Genomic DNA, 20110 nt, shown 5'->3' with positions numbered 1-20110 from the left:
GAGAAGAAATCAAACACACAACTTTCACAGTTTGCAGACTGGAAAAGATCATTTCTGACATGTCGAAACATAAACAGCTAATTAAGCAATTAATCTTATTTGTACCACGGGAGGGGAATATCCCTCAAGCTCACATTTACAGAAAGCACAGTTATTTACTTTTTCTCAGGATATGTAGGCTTTGGCTAAGATTCTGGATTTTCCTTTTTTTTTTTTTTTTAAAAGACAGCCTCTTTAAAAACAACTTGTGCCAAGAAAAATGGAGCTGAGAAGTCGTACAGTCGACCCCGTTCAGCAACACGCAGATACAGAGAGAGGTCAGACAGAGAAAATACTCACTGGACTGGTTCCTCCGCATCTGTCCCTGAAAACAAAAACAGACTATTAATTCATCAAAGACGCATGCGACCCACCACGAATATTCAACTGTTACTTGGCCAGGAGTTTGCTCAGTTTGTTAGAAAGAAAGACAAAACTGACACGAGAGAAATGAGCATGACATAAAACAGATCAACATGCCTTTTGCAGAGTGGAGTATTTTAAGGGTGTTTTTTCTCTGCTTCGTGCAACTCAGACTTCTGCAGTCCGATAGTTTGAAACCTTAAGCCTTTGATAGTGTTTATGTAACTATATATATATGTAAGATTTCAAAATAAAACACAATGAAAAAAAAGCTTTTAAAAGGTTGAAAACGATATTATTAATTATTCCCAGTGGCAAAGGGAATTTTCCACTTCAGAGTTAAAGACGGTAAATCACAGGGCTACTCTGGACTCACACATACCAGACGTTAAACCTAGGGTGAAATATTCAGCAGCGCAAAACGGTGCATCTAAGCCCGTACGTACAACGATCAGTCAGGGACAACGGAGAGCGTGCCCCCAACACTTCACCAACTTCCTTTACAGAGCCTTGTTCTCTCTCTGGACATAAATCTGCCGTGTCATGCTGCGTAACACAAGATATGCAAGATTTCGCTCTTTAGGGTCACCAACCCCGATGGAAACTTAGAGCATCAATTTCAATAAAGAATTTATTCGCACAAGGAGAAATGTGATGGTGGTGGTGGAGGTGGGGGGTTGGATTGTCAAGGGAGGAGGGGAGAAAAAGAAACAAAATGGGTTTAAGGAACATAGCAAAAGCATTTAACCACCGTAGAGCAGCGAGGCCAGGGTTTAGTCCCACAGGCGCTAAGCGGCAAATGGGTTCAATTACGGCTCTTGCTGGCCACACACACACGACTTCCATTGCTATTTCAATAAAGGGAACACCGCAGAGGGGGAACCGAACAGGAGGAGAAATGAAAAAGACAGAAAAATGAGCACTGAGGAGAAAAAAAAAGAGAAGAAAATCTCTCAATAATTCACACCAGATGATGCAACGTTCGTCATCACCTTGGATGTATGTTTTAACTTTAATGCTTTTTTGGTAAATATGAAATAGGAAAAAGGTGCAAAGCAGAAATGTGAACAGAGAGAGGAAAGTAAATATAATCTAATGGCTGTTCTGGTATTTAAATGCAAATCAGAGGCAACACACACAAACAGCGGTCTGTGTTTTTTTTGTACTTTTAGGATGAGAAAGTAATTGTGGGTTTGAGTCTCGACAACAGCCGAAACCAAACTGCAGTGAAGTCAAAAGGTTTAAAAGAGAACATCTTTTGAATCTTGCAACAAAAAAAACAACCCAAGAAAAACTTCCTCTATAAACTTGTTATTTATCTTTATCATTAATTCCTCGGGTGGAAAAAAGAAACATTTGTACAAAAAAAACAAGGCAACTAACCCCATAAAGTATTCATAAATAACCACAACAGAGTCCTGTCTAGAGCAAGTGGGCTCCAATAAAAACCCAAAGAGTGAAAGCAAACAAAGAGAGGAGGAGAAAAAAAAGAGCGAGGTACAACACAAACAGGGAGGAGAGGCGGCGGTCAGAGCGGAGGGAGAGGCTAGAGGGAGGGAGAGCCAGAGCCGTGAAGAAGATGCCGTGACATCCGTTTAATGTGCAGCGGGTGAAACCCACTAGACCTCCTCCGCGACACTGAGCGTGCCCTTTCAGCCGCTGCACAACAACATTAACAACAACAACAGCTCAGTGCACACACACGGTGCATGTTTGCACACAAGCAGTAGTGGTTTTAAAGTTTAATGGCAAGCGGCTATTTTCAGAGAGCGGCGGCGGGGAGAGAGATTCAGAGATTGAGTGATGGTGAGGGACGGAGGAGCTGAATGGAGGGCTCCATGACTGAGGGCACGGATCAGACTGGGCTCTCTCTGTGTCAGCGTGTGTGTGTGTGTGTGTGTGTGTGTGTAGCCTGCCGCAAAGCATTCCCTTAAGTGCCTACAAGGAGGGCAGTGTGCATGTGTGTGAGTCTGCAGTAAAGGCCAACAACATCAGATACTTAAATTATTCTTTCTGAGTTCTTGATTCTTAAAAAAAAAAGATGAAAAAAAGGTTGTTTGACATGAAAATGAATTTAAAGTAAAGACAAAACATGAAATGTGTGCAAACAGGAACCTCAAATTAGATATAATACAGATGCCTTTCCAATGTAAATACAATAAGCTCCAAGAAAGAGTGACTGAACGGCATCTAGAAGAGGGATAGAACGGTTAAATGGCGTTCCCCGTCCACCCTCGCAGAGGTTACATATTCCCCTGTTGCCCTCTAGTGTTGCAGAGGCAGAGCAGACTCCTGCTGCAGCAGAGCAGCACAGCAACAGGTTTCTTTAGTATTTGGTGTGTTTGTAAGTGTTTGGTGAAGCCGTACCGAGGTGGAGGGCGACAGGATGATGTTTCCGATGGAGGCTTTAAGCTCGTCGATGGTGGCTCGGTTCTGATGCGTGCCGTTGTTTGGCTGAACGGGCTTGATTTCTACTTTGAACTTCCTGGGTTCGTCTTCGTCCTCTGAGTCGCTGGACGAATAGAAGGAATTCTCTTTGGCATGTGAGCGAAAAACAGAGTTAAGGAGACAACGACAGAGAGAGAGAGATCATCTACAGTTCTGTTTTATTTATCCCTCAATCGGCTGCAGACTGGTGTGAACAGAAAAACTAATACTAACTGATCCGTGATGTCTTATTAATCTGGACTGAGTGTGAACAACATCGAGACACATGAGAAGGATATCGTTTTCATTTGCTTCCGGTCTGATACAGAAGCCCTCTGCATCAACTTGGGGAACATTCTGCAAAATACAAACAGAAAAAAAACTTTTAAAATAAAATTTTGTTGCACTATTCAATTAACACAAAGTTAAAATAAATGTGTGTATCCTTTATAAATACATTTTAAAGCACATCAATTATTCCCAAAATGTATTTGTGCACATCTTATTGTGTTTGAATATTTTATTTTCAAATTAATTTAAATTTTCAATCAAAAAAAATTTGAGCTGCAACGATTAATCGATCAGTTATCAGCTATTATAACAATCCGTATCTATTTTGATAATCGATTAATCGGTTTGAGTAATTCTTTAAGAAATAAAAGTCTAAATTTTCTGATTCCAGCTTCTTAAATGTGAATATTTTGTGGTTTCTTTACTCCTCTATGACAGTAAACTGTTGAGTTGTGGACAAAACAAGACATTTGAGGACGTCGTCTTGGGCTTTGGGGAAACACTGATCGACATTTTTCTCCATTTTCACCACTAATTGATTAATCGAGAAAATAATCAACAGATTAATCAACAATGAAAATAATCATTAAGTGATGTTATATTATACAATGCAAAATAGGACGAATAATTAACTGTTGACTAGTACCTGTACTAGTACCATTGGTTCTCTTTGCATATTAATCTCCCTCTACACTAAATCTTTTCTTATGTCAAAACTTTCAAACTTAATGTAGTCTAAGTTTTTTTTTTATTTTAAATTTGTGTTATTGTCATCACAGCTAACCAGAGCATCACGTAGTTTATCAATAGATGGAAAGGTCCTCTTTGATTAAGGCATTCTGTTTCTAAGCATTTACATAGAAAGGAAATAAACACCCCTCTCTTCTGTATATACAATTATATTATAGATGGAGATTGGTGCACAGTAGAAACATCGGAAACATTTGCAACAACTTAAAACTCACTGAGAATCATTTAGTATCCCGTTGCCAAAAGAGAAAACACTGGAAATTGTTCCAAGAAACTTTCACACATAATATTTGGCTGAAACACATCTGAGAAAACATTTTCATCGTGTGCACCGAGAGCTTCGGGGTGCTGGCTCACATTTTAACAACTTGGATTATTACATTAAGCATCGCTGCTTTAGAGCGGGGCTTCTCAAAGTCCGGACCAAGGTCCACATCCAGAGCGAACGGCAAGTCGATCCGGACCCAGCCCATTCCTCGAGTTTAGTAAACGGGTACCGTAACCCGGTTTTAAACGGGCACCGGTGCTACATTATTAAAAACCGTAGTATTGATAAGTTGTAAACTGTTTCTAACTGCTCTAGAAACAGCATAGTCATATTTAAAATATAAATAAATTATGTTCTGAATTTATTCTTTTTTAAATAATACAGTATATTTAAAAGACAGAACCAATAATAGTATTGATAAAGAACAAAATCGATAAGGAGTATCGATAAGAGTACTATAGGCTAGTATCGATAAAATCCTAACAATACCCATACATAAATACATATACGTTATTTTTTCTATATGTTTATGAAATGTATTGTATCTGGATATGAATATTTATTTTGTGTGTGTGTGTTTCTGTGTGTATTAGCTCTTACAGCATTCTGGATGTCTATGGCGCCGTAGTATCCAGGGGGAGCGCCGTTGGCAGTGTTCTACAAGCACAAACAGAGAAATGAATGAATGAATGAGCAAATCTACAAAACAAACAGGAGGGAGGGAACAGAGAGAGAGAGAGAGAGAGAGAGAGAGAGAGAGAGAGAGAGAGAGAGAGAGAGAGAGAGAGAATGAAGTGAGCAAGGATCTTTTCCACCTCCTCCTGTTTGAAATCAAAATAACATACTGTACAAAGCTGAAGTACATCAGCTCAAGTATCAACTCTAAGTTAAAGAGGTGAAACTTATACTCACAGCAGCTTCGACTTCTGTAGACTCCCTGGAAGACAAAATGATCACATCATGATGAGGACATTTTTAAACTAGTTGGTTCAAATGTGTTGGTGAACTTAAGATGCATAAATCTTCACTCACGTGGAGTCTGTGTCCTTGTCTTTCCTCCGACCTGGGATGCCGAATGGTTTTCTCTTTCTGGGTTTGGCACCTTAATACAAAAACAAATCATCTTCAACCATAGACTAAAAAAGCGGCATGAAATCTTCTCTTGATCCCCAATATCTAAAATATGAGTTTTAATGTCTGATGCTTTAGTGAAATGCAACTTGCAGTGGATTTCTTGTATACCAATTTTAGCTTATATACTACTACTACGTATCGTAGCTCTATATACTCTACTCTACTTACTATTTTACAAACTGTTTACACATACGAATACTGTTATATTACTTCTATACATACTACATCCTGTTTACATTCAGCTTATCCATTTGAAATACTGCCTTCAACAAATTTATATGTACATTACTTACTTCATATTTATGTTTGTTAATATTTAAGCCCTACATTTTAAGTTGCACTATTTGTTTATCTTTGATTCTCTTTTTGCTTTTACTTGTGTGATTTATTAGAGCTGTCAATCGATTAAAATATTTAAACGTGATTAATCGCATGATTGTCAATCACACATTTTTTAAATCTGTTCAAAATGTACCTTTAAAGGGAGATTTGTCAAGTATTTAATACTCTTATCAACATGGGAGTGGGCAAATATGCTGCTTTATGAAAATGTATGTATATATTTATTACTGGAAATCAATTAACAAAACAAAACAATGAAAAATATTGTCCGGGTACTGCATTTATCATAAAAAATATGCTCAAATCATAACATGGCAAACTGCAGCCCAACAGGCAACAACAGCTGTCAGTGTGTCAGTGTGCTGACTTGACTATGACTTGCCCCAAAACTGCTAATCATAAAGTGGGCTTATACATTTTTAACAAGCATTGTTGAAGGAAACCTGAGACCCAAGATTTCCATTGCCAACGACTGCTTGCTGTACGTGACGAATAAAGAAACATGAATTGTAAAAACATTGTAATAAGACGTACCTTCAGTGGCAATAGCTGCATTGCACTCCTCAAACTCAATGGGTCCTAATGAGACAAAAAAACAAAACTTTTAGGTTCATTTGGCACGGAAAGGGTCAACGACCCACTGCTGTGAATGCTGTGAATGTACATCACGCAATAATCACACACATACACATATACACACACACCACACAAATACACAACACGCAGTCTGGCGTGCCATACAGAGGGTGTATACAAGCCGGGCCGGGCTGGTCCCAGAGGGCAGACGGGGTCAATAGCCGAGTCAACTGTGTGTCTGGTGGCCCTCGCAGAGATGTGACACTCCCTCCTGGGGACGCAGAGCGCTACTCTAGTCTCCACATACTAAACCCCGCCTGGGACACGAGAACCACCACCACCAGAAACCAGTTCTATATACCACAAGATTCTCGTGCTCGCGCCAAACAGCAGGTACGAAGACGAGATGAAACTAAACCTCCCACACGGGACACGCAAAGTCACTAACCCTATTACAATAAGACAAACAAGTCCCAGATTACATGCAGCGAAGTGTTTAAAGCCACACGGACAAACCTGCTCTCAGGCTTAAAGAGATGCCCTTCTCTCTCTGGCATGCAAAAAATGCCCAGGAAACAAGAACAGACCATACATGATACAAACAAACAAACACACGAACTAGAGCTGCACGTTATGGCCAAAATGATGATTATTTTGATCGATATTGATATCACGATTATTCTTTGATTTTAGCGACAACATATTTTTATTTCACTTTCACATTAAAATAAACAGAGCTGTGCTACATCCCTATTAATGTACAAATTAGGGCTGCACGATGTTGGGAAAAACTGACATTTCAATATTTTTTTCGGCGATATATATTGCAATATGAAATTTTTTTTATTTAAAGGTCCCATATCATGCTCATTGTCAGGTTCATACTTGTATTTTGTGTTTCTACTAGAACATGTTTACATGCTGTGATGTTAAAAAAACAACTTTATTTTCCTCATACTGTCTGCCTGAATATACCTGTATTTACCCTCTGACTGAAACGCTCCGTTTTAGCTAATTTCAACGGAATTGTAACGGAATTGCGTTGCTAGGCAACAGTTTGGGTCCGTGTTTACTTCCTATCAGCTGATGTCATTTACATACACTACAACCCGGAAATATTACATTAAGAATGTTTACGTTTAAAACCGTGTAAAAGTCTAAATATTGTATATTTTTGACATCACAAATGGACAGAAATCCAAACAGCTTGTTTCAAACGCACCATTTCTGAATATGGGCTGTGTGTATTTCTCCTTTAATTGTGGTAAGCCAAAAATTGTGATCGCGATTAATATTCGCTTGATTGTGCAGCCCTAACATGAACATACAAAGCTCCTGAAATAATCCTAGCAACCTTGATTAATAGATTGAACTAACACAGTCGTATCCATTCCAGCCAGCAGCTATAAAATCACTTGGAGGACAACCAGCCATGGATTTATCTTAACAAAAAACAACAACATTCAAACGATGAGAAAGAAACAACAGAGTTCACACTTAACTTAATGCTCATCAATTATACACATTTACCTCCAAGGCCCTGCGCTCGGACTGTCACGCTTCACGTGCGCCTCCGGAAACATTTATGGAGGCTTTTCAAAAAGGGGACGGCGCTTTAACAAACACATGCTCACGCACACACACACACACACTGGAAGCTGCAGGAAAACCAGAGGCAGAGCCGTGCAATGAGTGTGCATGTCAATCAGAGGAATTCAGGAGGTTGGGCTGTTGGTGTTGGTGTTAGTGATTTTATTATCTATTAGAAAGTGTGACACCTCAGCTAAACAAACTGTGTAATGTCTGTGTTAGTCCTCTGAGTTTAAACACAACAGTGTATTTGTATTCTTAAAATGCATGACCTGGAAGTCATGCAGTCTGTGTTTGCTATCAGACCAGATAGACACAGATATAACTAGAAAGCTTAATAGCTTGCAAGACGAGCAGGAGAGGGAGAGAGAGAGACCCTCTGGCAATATTTCCGATACACTAACATGCCTTGACCTGAAAACAACAAAGCTAATGATATTTTAACTCAAAACGTATACAGCAGCAGCAGTCCAACGTGCTCTCCCCAGAGGATGCCAGTCGCGAGCAGAATTGACGCATTGTTTGGCGTGTGCAGCGCCGAGTGAAGCGCAGGGAAGCGGCGAGTCACGAGAGGCATGCATCACGCCAAGTGAAGTGGATAAAGTACACCAATGACCGATCTACTCTACTGTGCAATATCAGGCCTCTTCACCGCCGGCGAATACACAGCGACGGCACGAACGACTGTTTGTGTGTGTGTGTGTGTGTGTGTGCGAGAGGGAGTTTCATGCCAATCAAAACAAAATTGGCATGCTCATTCAAGAACTTTCTCTCATGGAGGAGGAAGTGAGTAATTTCATCGTCCCATACGGACATAAAGCAGGTGAGAATATGTTTGAGGTGTATCTTTCCCAGGAGAGGAAGCTCATGATCATTATCATCTTTAATTAAACGCATCACTTGGATGTATTGTCAAACAAAAGTAATGAAAAAGGAACCCAGAAAGGGGGAAAATTACTGGAAAATTACACATTGTGTTCCTTATTCAAGCTCTGGGATGTTTAACAAAATGCTGTGGGTCTACGTAAAGGCCCTGGCAGAGCAGGAACTCTTTGCCGCTGGCATCCTGCGATTGCATCTGACAATATTTATGCACACCAACTGCAGAAAAAGTCCAAACACCAGACACATGAATATTACCTAAATCTGGGCAGACATTAGGAACTGTTTAAACATCTCCTAAACAGACAGACGACTTTGTTTATACAGGGGAAGATGTTTCTTTTCTTTCTACTCTCTGTGAGGGAAGCATGCAGTCACGCATGAGCGGAGAATGGTTTTTTAAATTGCATATGCTTCACATGGCACTGGGAGTGGGAGAGGGGTTGGAGGGGGGGTTGCGTGTCTGGCCCACCGCCAGTTGACAGCTCAGCTGGATATCGTTGAACACTCCGAACCCCCCCGCCTCGCAGCGTGTCACTTTGGGATTGTTTCCGCAATAGAAAGTTTATTCAACCTCTCTCTCTCTAAAGGCACTGGACCGGCCATCCGTTCAGCTATTTAATCAGGGGACAGACAGGTTATTTTTCTGACAGGGCCGGGGTTGCTGCGCAATCCCTAATGAACAGCTTGATACAAGAGGAATTTTCTGACCGTTTTTTTAGCCTCAATTAATTCTGCTGTCCAAACAAATGAGGGCCACCACTCCTTGGACGCAGCGTCTGGATCCAGGGGTCACCGTTTGTGTACACACAAACACAGCAGAGGTGAAGCCTTTGTGCCTGTGACCTCCTGACGTAATGTAGTCCATGTACAGGGACTATAGTGAAGTAATTGGATATTTACGACACATTAGATTTTTACACACCGATTGATTTCGGTAAGAGTCGAAGCTTCGGAGCTACTACGATCGCTGCAAAGAGTAACTAACTATGAATGAATGAGCTGGAGTGTGAGGGAGGTGAGGGGAGTCGGAGGAGTATTCCCTTGATTATTGTGGCATGGCAAAGTTTACACAAGAGTCATTGTTGAGCTCTGACCTCCTGAAAAGGTTGGTTCTGCCTGCTTAGTCTGCGAGCACAGCAAAGCCCCCAGTGTGTCACATGCTTACTGGAATGCCAAGCCTGCCTACCTTTACAGCAGATTACTATGATTGACTCTGATGGCCTTCTCTTACTTCTAATTGCCCCTCTCCATACAGCCCTACCCGCCCCAGCAGGCAGAGGGCCCGCTCCCCGGACCTCTCATTTATTTACGCACAACACAAACACTCATTATTAGAATTAAAAAAACCTACCTGGTCTCTCCTTGCCCGTTCCTTTGCTCTCTGCCAGTTTGAGTATTAAGCTCTCCACTGAGGTGTTCTCGATGTTCCTCACAAATTCATGGTGGACCTACAAAAAATCAAAAACAATAAATCATATTTACTGACAGTTGCCTTCACTTGGAATTTAAGAGACTGGTTGGAGAACGCCCAAGATGACGTCCTCAAATATTTTGTTTCGTCCACAACTCAACAGTTTACCGTCATAGAGGAGTAAAGAAACCAGAACATATTCACATTTAAGAAGATGAAATCTGAATTTTGACTTCTTTGTCTTGCCTATTATTTTAATACTTGACAACTAATCGATGAATCGTTGCAGCTATAATCACATGTATTGACTAATTTAATTAATTAATTTTTTTTTATTTAAAGGATTCTTTGCCTATTTGATTGAAAAATGTAAATTTAGATTAATTTGAAAATATTCAAGCACAATAAGATATGCACAATTTTAAATGTTGATGAATATAAAAGATATTTTGGGTATCATTTAGCTGCTTTAAAATGTATATATATAAATGATACACATACAATACATTTATTTTAATCATCTCTAGTAGTAGAAGTTGGGTGTCACTATTTTCATTGTCGATTATTTTCTCATCGATTAGTTGTTTGGTCTATAAAATGTCAGAAAATGGTAATTCCTGTAAATTTTGAAGATTTTTTACCAAGTTGCTGGTGTGCGATTTATTATTTTAATAATAAATAACAATTAAATAAATGTATATCTACGTATTTATTTGTTACATTTCATTTTACAAAGTTAGGAAAGCAATGCTAAGTCAAGCCTGATGTTGCCTTACACATAACAGAATGATCCCAGTCACTTCCACTTCACTTTAACACTGGTATCGGATCGGTACTCGGTATCGGCCGATACCCAAATCCCAGGTATCGGTATCGGGCCTGAAAAAGTCAGAGCGGTGCATCACTAGAATCTGGTGAATTTTAAATCCATTAAGTGTTGGGTTTAAGAATTTACACATCATTTATATTCACCGCAATCAATTAATGAAAACGTTTATTTTGGGCCATTTACTGTGGTCAAATTCTCTTAGAGGAAATGTAACGACTGCCAGCACTCGACACTTGACAGAGGTGTTTAACCAAGTGAGATTAACTACACATCCCAGCGCTGGCAGCTCAGCCACTTTCTGACTCACCAGCAGAGATGGAACAACACTTAGTAAATATTGTATTGCGGCTTGTCGTGCTGTGAGCCCCACTACAAGAATTAGACGTTTTTCATTTGTTGGCGAGGTGAAAGTAAAATAATAAGTTTGGTAACGTGATCAAATGTTTATTATTAAATGCACAGACTGCATCCAGTCAGCTACATACATTATAGAATGTGTTAAAACTGCACTGAGTAAAACTCTTTGAGCTGGAGGAGACGTACAAATCCACCCCAGTCGCTCAGCAGTTTGTGAAATATTCATTTTTTTTCGTGATGGTCTGCACGAAATCAATTCGTATGTAATCCACGTAATTTTGAACCGGGATGTATAAAGAGCAGCTAACACCACGTAGGGAGGAGGTCGGGATGGATGTCAAAAAACAGACTTTTGCCCGGGAGACTGTGTGATACCACAAGTCAAAGTTGATTTATTTGACACGTAACTTCCGTACTTAAGTTACGCCACTTTCGGAGTCATTTCAACCCAAACCACAATCTTTTCCTAAATTTAACTAAGTATTTTTTTTGCTTAAACCTAACGAAGTAGATCTTTTCCTAAAGCTAACCAAGTCGTTTTTGTCACGTAACTTCCATACTTAAGTACCGGCACATCTGGAGTTATTTTAACCCACGACGGAGCGGAAATTGACACGTGCGTCACTAGTTGCTGGACGTTCGTAGGAAAATTATGAAAAATACGTTGTTGAAAGTCGTGCTGAGCATCACGAAAAATTCATGTCTATGGACACAAATGAAATAGATACAATTTGGTGACTACTTCACGCCGTGAGATTGTGTTGACAAACCACTACGCCGTGTTGATTATGTTGTTTTTCGTCAAAGTTTAACAGCCATGTGCTGTAGTCAGGAAGTGTTTCTCCACTTGCATTAGTCTTTACTGTACACACCCATATGTGTACTTCTTTTGTGCACTAGTAAATATTTTATCATCGTGACTGATGCAACTGAAATGTTCATCCCTATTTGGGGGAATTGCACAGAGTTCAGTTATTGTTGTTGACTGTTTTGTTTTCAGTTATGTCATACCATACAAGCACGGATTAGTGTCACGTGTTGGGTGTGATTTGTTTTATGACGTACAGGACGGGAGCAGTCTGTTGCTGTTAGTTCTCCCTGTAACTCACGCTCCTCAGTTTATATTTATAACATTTATTTAATAATAATTGGCCTGTGGAGACGTACTGTACTTTACTGTGAGTGATTCTATTGTGTCAGGTTGAATCATTGTTGTTGGCACCGTGGTCTGCTGATGCCCTTTGGGCAGTATCAGAGGAAGGATAGTGTTTGTTTGCTTGTTTGTTTTGGATGTGCATGTGTGCTTGTGTGTTCAGTGAGGGGGAAGTGAAAGCGATGTATGGGCATGGGGATGAAGAACAGCGGCTGACTGTGCCATCGCACCGAACCATTTAGATGTGCGTGATACTGTAAGCGCAGAGTGGCTCCGCTATCACACACGCAAACACACAATATGTGTCTGCCCCCCCAGGCCCCTGTGGCGAGGTGGAGTGCATTAGCCTTCTGTGCCCTGGCAGGAGAGGATGTTGGGAGGGGAGGGGAGGGGATGGGAGCCGTGGTGAGGAAGTATGCTCGGTGCAGCACACGCGATCTGTCAGGTGCTGCTGCCATGACGGAGGTCAGTAATGTCATCAACCTGCGTGCCCCGCTCGCCTCTCTCTCTCACACACACACACACACACACACACCTCGTCCCGTGGAGGCTTTGGACCACATGCTCAAAACATGCATCTGCCTTCAAGGGATCCTCCCACACACTCACGCTCACTTACAAAAACAAACACAGCACGCAAACCAGACACACCTGCCCTTATGCGAGTTCTTCCTGCTCATATTTGAACTTTATACATCTATATATGGTGTTTTCCCTTTCTTTACTTTCTCCCTCTCATCCTCTCTAACCCTCTTATCCTTCATGCCCACTGAGCTGATACTGCTCAGCCTCGTCTCAAAATACCTGCGAGGTTGATATGATTGCTTCTTGATTTTAGTGGCACCTTCGGTTACAGGTTCTCCTTTGCTTCGGTTTCATGCACCGCGCTTCCCTGCAATCACTTGTCTCTGGTTAGTTTAACACCCCTGGACTGACAGCAGCTCCATCACTGGACTCGACTATCGGGAAAGCGATTCCCTCGTACACCAGTCAAAGTCACGACTAACTCCTCTGTTGACCTGGTGGGAACAGAGTTGTCTCCTCCGATAAAGAGATACATGTGGAGTCCTCAGCCGTTCCTGTTCACCTGCCAGCGAGGAGTCTCACCGGGGGTGTAACACACAACCCCAGATGTGCAGGCCTCTTTGCAGGCACTTTGACCATCCATTAGAAGATGCTAATGCGGCTACAAGTCCCTCATCAGAACACTGCCAGTTTTGATCAGTGATGACCAGCCTAATTGGAAGCACCACGGCTGTTGACTTTCTATTAGTGCTCCACGATTAAGGCCAAAATGATAATCATGATTATTCTGATCAATGTTGATATCACGATTATTCATTGATTTTAACGACAACATATTTTTATTGCACTTTCACATTCAAATAAACATTGTTTTCACTTCCATGCTGTGCTACATTCTTGTTAATGTACATTTAGGGCTGCATTGCAATATTTTTTCTGCGATATACTGTATATTGCAATATGTTAAAATACAGGAATATTCACTCTACCCCTTTTGTTAGCTACATTTTAAAGTTAAATGCTTCAATCTAGTGCACTTCGAGAGCAAAATTAGCAACATTAAGAGCTAGATAAACACATTTATGCTTTTAATTTAACCGTAAACACATTGGTTGTATAGATAATATCTATACCCAAAAGTGAAACCAAAACATCTCGATCACCGCCTGGTTGCTAGCTGTTAGTTTAGGAAGCGCTTGATTTGATTTGCTGCAGAGTTTTCTATGAGCATGAACGCGCATTTTAAACATCAAATATCTCAGGGGATCATGTTCATTTATTTGTGGGAAGCCAAAATTGTGATCACGATTAATATTCGATTAATTGTGCAGCCCTACTTTCTATGGTCGCCAATAGATTTTCCTCTCTCTGTACCATGTAGGGGCAATAACAGATATTATAAAGGCTGATGTCTATAAGGTAGTAATATATTTTTAAATTGCATATATTTGATGTTATATCAAGAAAAAACATACTTAGTAAGTAATGTAATTGATACCATGACTGACTTTCTACCTACAGTAAGCTACTAAGAACTTACTGATCATTGCTCCTTTGATAACTGTAATGTACTCGTTTACCTCCAGCTTATCTGCACTCCCTTTGCACACATATCACATTCAACCATAGAAAACCATAGAAGGGGAGGTTTACTGTAATTCTTCACTCTACTCTTGTATGCAGCACTAATCTGAGATCAGTTTATACATTTGTAAATTTACTTTATCGTGAGTCTAAGTAATTGTCCTTAAAAGATTAATTTGGTTATGAAAATATGATCAAAGAAACACATCAGTTGGACAAAATGCAAGAATAATAACTGTAATAACCATTTTCCTGCTCAAAGAAAATAAAGGCTTAAAGAAATGGTTGCACAAACAAGTTCAGTGTGTGTGTGTGTGTGTGTGTGTGTGTGTGTGTGTGCATGTCTAACTAAAACAGCACTCACAATATTCTATATTTTAAATGCAACTATATGCAAATGTATGATTTTGTCTGTGTGTCTGCTTGTCAGCATGAATGCCTGTGGGCTCGGTGACTAAGCACAATGTTGCAGAGATAAAACCGGTCCCATCCTCCTTTGCCCTCCTCCCTCTTCCTCTTCCTCTTCCTCTTCCTCTCGCCTCACCCTTATGTGATAATAAAAATCCCTCCCAACCTGGTGTGAAGAGGATTTATCACCAAATCACTATTTCTTGCAGGTTTTTTCTGGCCTGGAGAGACTGGCCACTTCAGGCTGTATCTGAATGTGTCTCAGCAACAGGCAGCAGCTCTGCCCATCTCCTGCTCAGGAACTGTGGGGCTGAATAACCTGCGGTAGCCTGTCGCTCCACATTCTTTCCAACTTGCCGCACGAGCTGCCGGCTGGACTGAGATGCTATAGATGGAGCTGCGTCGCCCTCTACGGGCAATAAGAGAACTACAGCAGCAGCAGCAGATGAATGAGAACAGAGCAGCAGATTGTAGTTAAGAGTTATTCTGTGTGGCGCTGGTAAGTATGATTGCCGAATAAATAAATGAAACGAAATCTCTGCTTAACGTTAAATACTGATTAATTTAGTGTGAAGGATGTTTGAAAGCCTTCACAATTGGACTTGATGCCATTTCCCAGAAACAAACAAAGACTTTGCAGCACTTTCTAAACCATCAGACGCGGTCATTTGGCAAGTGTTTGGACTTGTGGAGGTGTTTTAGATAGGCTGAGAGGGAGTTTTGATCAGTTTTTAATTGCCTGGCATAAAAGGCTGAATGGACCATTTCCTGGTTCTCAGTTAAACGATTAGCGAGATCAAAGACGACACTAATTGATATGACACACAGTGAACCCAATGAGCGGAGCCTCAGGTCAACAAGACACCTACTCCACCCACAGGAATGTTTCAGAGTATGTACGTGTGTGTGTGTGTGTGTGTGTGTACACACTCACCTCTCCTATTTGAATGTGCGTTTCGTCGACGGACCGCGAGTACGATTGAATGATCTCCTTCATGTGGAGGATGTGGTTTTCTTCGATGTCTTGGAATTTCTGTAACACAGGGCGAGGGATAAGTTAAGGCAACTTGAAATTATCTGCATGCAAACAAATCTGCATGGTGGTGTCAGCGTCATGAAGTTCAGGACAAAATGCAGCCTAGGAAACATCACTTCCTTGTTTTGTCCCAGCCACTTCCTTTGTGTCTGTTTGGGTGGTCTGTGGCACTCACACACACACATATAGCTCCTTTCACAAGATGTCAACATTGACTGGGGGGGTTTCGTTTTGGCTCTGAGCAGCAGTATGGAGTACATCACAGCTTTAAATAATCGTATTTACTTCCGTTTAAGTCTCTGGGCTTCTGAGGTTAACCAAAAAGAATGAGTATAAATAATCATAAAGGGGGAAAATCAAAGTGAGGATGCAGAGGAAGATCTAACCACAAACACACAGATAAAGAGCCACTTACTCCTGCATCTCCACTACAGAGACCTGCACACACAAGTAACACTGTACTTTTGTCACGATAACAGCGAGCATACGCTCGCACACGCAGACAAAGAGAACACACATGTAGGAGCCCCAGTGATGTCAGAGAGCACATGTGTTCAGTGTTTATAACTCATGTCCACATGTGCTGCGTTTGAGATGAGCCGTAGACTGTGATCCCGGGGAAGCAGAGCTGCTGCTGCTGCAACTCCGCTTTCTCTTGGGGGGAAAACAAAAAAAAAAGCGGCTAACTGGAACCAGTTCTGGTGGCGGAGCGGAGCTGCTGCGGTGCGGGAGGATATGGAGGCCAAAGTCTGTTGATCTGATTTTAATTTGGAGTTTATCTAATCAGTCCGTCAGATGGATCCAATCAGGGCTTTTCCACAACGATTCCGTTACGGAGGAAAAAACACAATCTGGAGATGATACAGGGCCCGAAACGTGGAACACACACACACACATACACACACACGGGACTGACAGATTACACAATGAAAGTGTTGCGTACCACAGAGACTAGACAGAGCACACATATTTCATTAAAGCACATCCGCACAGAAGAGAGAAAATCACAATACCTGTGCAGTTTCTGCCATCTTCTGTTCAAACTCGGACTTGGCGGCGGCATATTTCTCCACATACGACTTGTAGGTCTCTGTGGCTTTTTTGGCTTTCACTCCAGCCTGCCAAACATAAACAGACAGATAAATGGCTATCATCAGTTTATGTACGATACACACAAGCGCCCCTCTGTTTTCCAACATCAACTGACAAAATCAGCAAGAAAAAAGCGAGCTCCGCTTCACATCTGAAGGCTTTTGGGGGTTAACGTTTCTGTACAGACTGGAGTGTTAAAGCACTTCATCATGCCTTATTACCATACCATGACTACATGGGTGTGTGTACGCATGAATGTGACCTCCCACCTTGTCCACATCTCTCTGGGTGGCCCCCTCTTTGCGGAGGCGCTCCTGCTCCACGGTTTTGGCGTTGTAGATCTCCTTGGACTTGTGCAGAGCCTGAGAGGTGGTCTGGATGTTCTGCACGGCCTCCAGGGTGGACGCCACCTCTTCTTTTGTCTGACAACACACAAACGTCGCGTACAGTAACTCCGTTAACAACAATCTGAATAATCTGTCACCCATTGCTCTACTAACTATGGAGTTGATTTTTGTATAGTTAAACATAGAGCTGCACGATTATGGCCAAAATGATAATCATGATTATTTTTATCAAAAATGATTCATTGATTTAAGGGACAACAGATATGTTTTACTGCACTTTAACATTTAAATAAACAGACTGCTTTCACTTCCATGTTGTGTTACGTTCCTGCTAATGTACAACAATTTGCATTAAAAAAAAAGACTTATCCTTATTCACAGTACGTCTCCTAGAATCAAAAGAAAATTGTACCAAAACTTTTTGCTCAAACTTAAATAAACAGAGCACTGCTTTCACTTTCACGTTGTGCAAATCTTTGCATCAAAATAAGACTTAAAGATAAGGTTCTTCACCTGGGTTTACTGCATTTTCATTAAAATGAGTAATATGCAGTATATTACTCTTCTACTCTGGACTGCACCCGCAGCATTTAGTAAAGTTTTTCACAGGCTGCCGCTACGCTATATTAATATTATTAATATATTATTATATACTATATTATAAGTATTTACTAATGATTACGAAATTATTTGTAACCCTTTAAGAAATTGTATAAACATTACATAGATAGATATTTATAAGGATTTTTTAAAGGTTAATAATTGGTTTGTAAAATATCTATAAACATTATTTAGATGGCAACTGATGATTATAATACCTTGTTAAATGGTTAATAAATACTTTATAAAGCATTTCTTAAAAGTTTAAAAAATCATTTGATAATCACTAACAAATACTTAATATAGTATATAAAATGTTATGTGTGCAACAATAAACTGTTAATAGATAGCGTATTAATCAGGATGTAATTGCTATTGTCTCTTATCAGCTATGATACAATATATAATGTATAAACTAATTATTTCATATTACACAAACTACTAAAATAACAGAAGTTATAGAGTTACTAATAATTAATAAACATAATTTATAGTGTGATTGTTGTTAACAGTAAAATAACTATTAACTATCAATTTACCATCTATAAATGATGGTTATTATAAAGTGTTACCTAACAGAATACACAATTAGGACTTGTCCTTGAATCCCCTTGTTTATGATGACTTAATGATGTAATAACAGACACTATCTCAGTGTAGACGGAGCTCCTTTATTGCTCTAGTAAAACGCTATTGCAGTCGCTCGGTTTCATGTGACACAGAACTGTTGCACGGTGCAGCAGGAAGCGGTTAAAGCTATACGGTCGCTGTTAAAAACGCTATAAGACTGTTCTTAATAGACCACATTCGCTCCATCTGTATAGCTCTTCACACCGACTTCCTCGAAGGGCATATGAAGAGAAATATAATCAAGGGGTAAAGACAGTGGCCACACAGTACGCTCGGTCGTTTGTTTTACTCATCATCATCTCTGAACCGTCTTTGTTACTCATTCTGACACATTTATGGTTTAATGCAAACATCAGTGGAGTTAGCAAAATAAATTATGTACACATTGTGAGCAGCCACACTCCAGGATGGGTGTTTATTTTGTGTTATTCACACCGCTTGACTACAGTCTGCGCTGTATCGGCAAGTTAGCCAAGAAACACAACGCGGAGAGGAGCAGGGAGTGTTAGGGAAGAAGTGACGGAGAGACACTGTGACAGCCTTTTTGTCATGCTGAAAGCACAGACATAACTCCACTGATTCCAAAGCTCCTATTTTACTTTGTGTTCTGTGGCTTCATGCATGAGATATGAGCTGCTGGTGTGTCTCAGCAGAGAGGAGACATAGAGGTGTAAAAAAACGCTTCAAAGGATAACACGGCACGCTATGTTTTCTCAGGATGGAATCAACTATTGAACTAAACTCTTATACTGTGATGTAAACTTTATATAGATTTGAACTGCATGTTTTTCAGCCTTTTGTAGTTTCTTCCTGTTTCCGTATACTATCGTTACTTTTTCCTCCAGATCCTCCTTTTATTGGTCGCTAAGACTTTGGACAGGCATTATTAAGTCACACTGTTGAGCCCCACGAGGTTGCTCTTGGTTTATACCATTGTTGTTGTTGTTTTTTTGTCTTTACTTATTTATCTGCCTCACACTTGTTTTTATTTTTATTTTCATTTAATTTCAGTTCATTTCACTTTATTTCACTTTAGTTTACTTTATTTAATTTAATTTAATTTAATTTAATTTAATTTAATTTAATTTTATTTTATTTTAATTTAATTTTATTTTATTTAATTTTATTTTATTTTATGTGACTAGGTCACATGACCCCCTGATCAGATTTTAAATTTGAACACCAGTTCTCACCCAACTACACACCCTGATGAGGACTTGTTGAGTCGAAACGCGTTGGTGGGTGTTATCTATGTCTTAATAAAGGATTTTTAATGCACAATCAGAGTTCCTCGGATGTCTAGTAAGCTGGACAGTCACTGTTTTTTATTTTTATTCAGCTATTAAACTATTTATTTTTCTTGTGGAGCGTTGACTTTCAAACCGGCCGTTTGTCAGCTGATCGGTCATGCCGACATTTCGACTCATATATCCGATTTTTTACCAGTGACATGCTGCATGATGTTTTTGCGGA

At 40.2% G+C, this 20110-nt stretch overlaps 1 protein-coding gene across 7 annotated transcripts in view; it reads right to left on the bottom strand.

Annotated features, from left to right (window-relative positions):
- fcho2 (FCH and mu domain containing endocytic adaptor 2) overlaps positions 1-20110 on the bottom strand; it is a 51568-nt gene that overhangs the window by 14259 nt on the left and 17199 nt on the right. For all 7 annotated transcript variants that reach the window (XM_074618211.1, XM_074618212.1, XM_074618213.1 and 4 more), the window contains exons 5-15: positions 17330-17482; positions 16982-17086; positions 15867-15965; positions 10017-10113; positions 6149-6193; positions 5171-5240; positions 5051-5075; positions 4739-4795; positions 3129-3186; positions 2770-2945; positions 340-364 (exon numbers count right to left, since the gene is read on the bottom strand). In XM_074618211.1, the coding sequence (XP_074474312.1) occupies positions 340-364; positions 2770-2945; positions 3129-3186; positions 4739-4795; positions 5051-5075; positions 5171-5240; positions 6149-6193; positions 10017-10113; positions 15867-15965; positions 16982-17086; positions 17330-17482 (910 nt within the window). The remainder of the gene's footprint in view (positions 1-339; positions 365-2769; positions 2946-3128; positions 3187-4738; positions 4796-5050; positions 5076-5170; positions 5241-6148; positions 6194-10016; positions 10114-15866; positions 15966-16981; positions 17087-17329; positions 17483-20110) is intronic.

This window comes from Sebastes fasciatus, chromosome 19 (assembly GCF_043250625.1).
Source record: "Sebastes fasciatus isolate fSebFas1 chromosome 19, fSebFas1.pri, whole genome shotgun sequence".
In the NCBI taxonomy this organism is placed as follows: domain Eukaryota; kingdom Metazoa; phylum Chordata; class Actinopteri; order Perciformes; family Sebastidae; genus Sebastes; species Sebastes fasciatus.
This window is presented reverse-complemented; position numbering and strand designations above follow the sequence as displayed.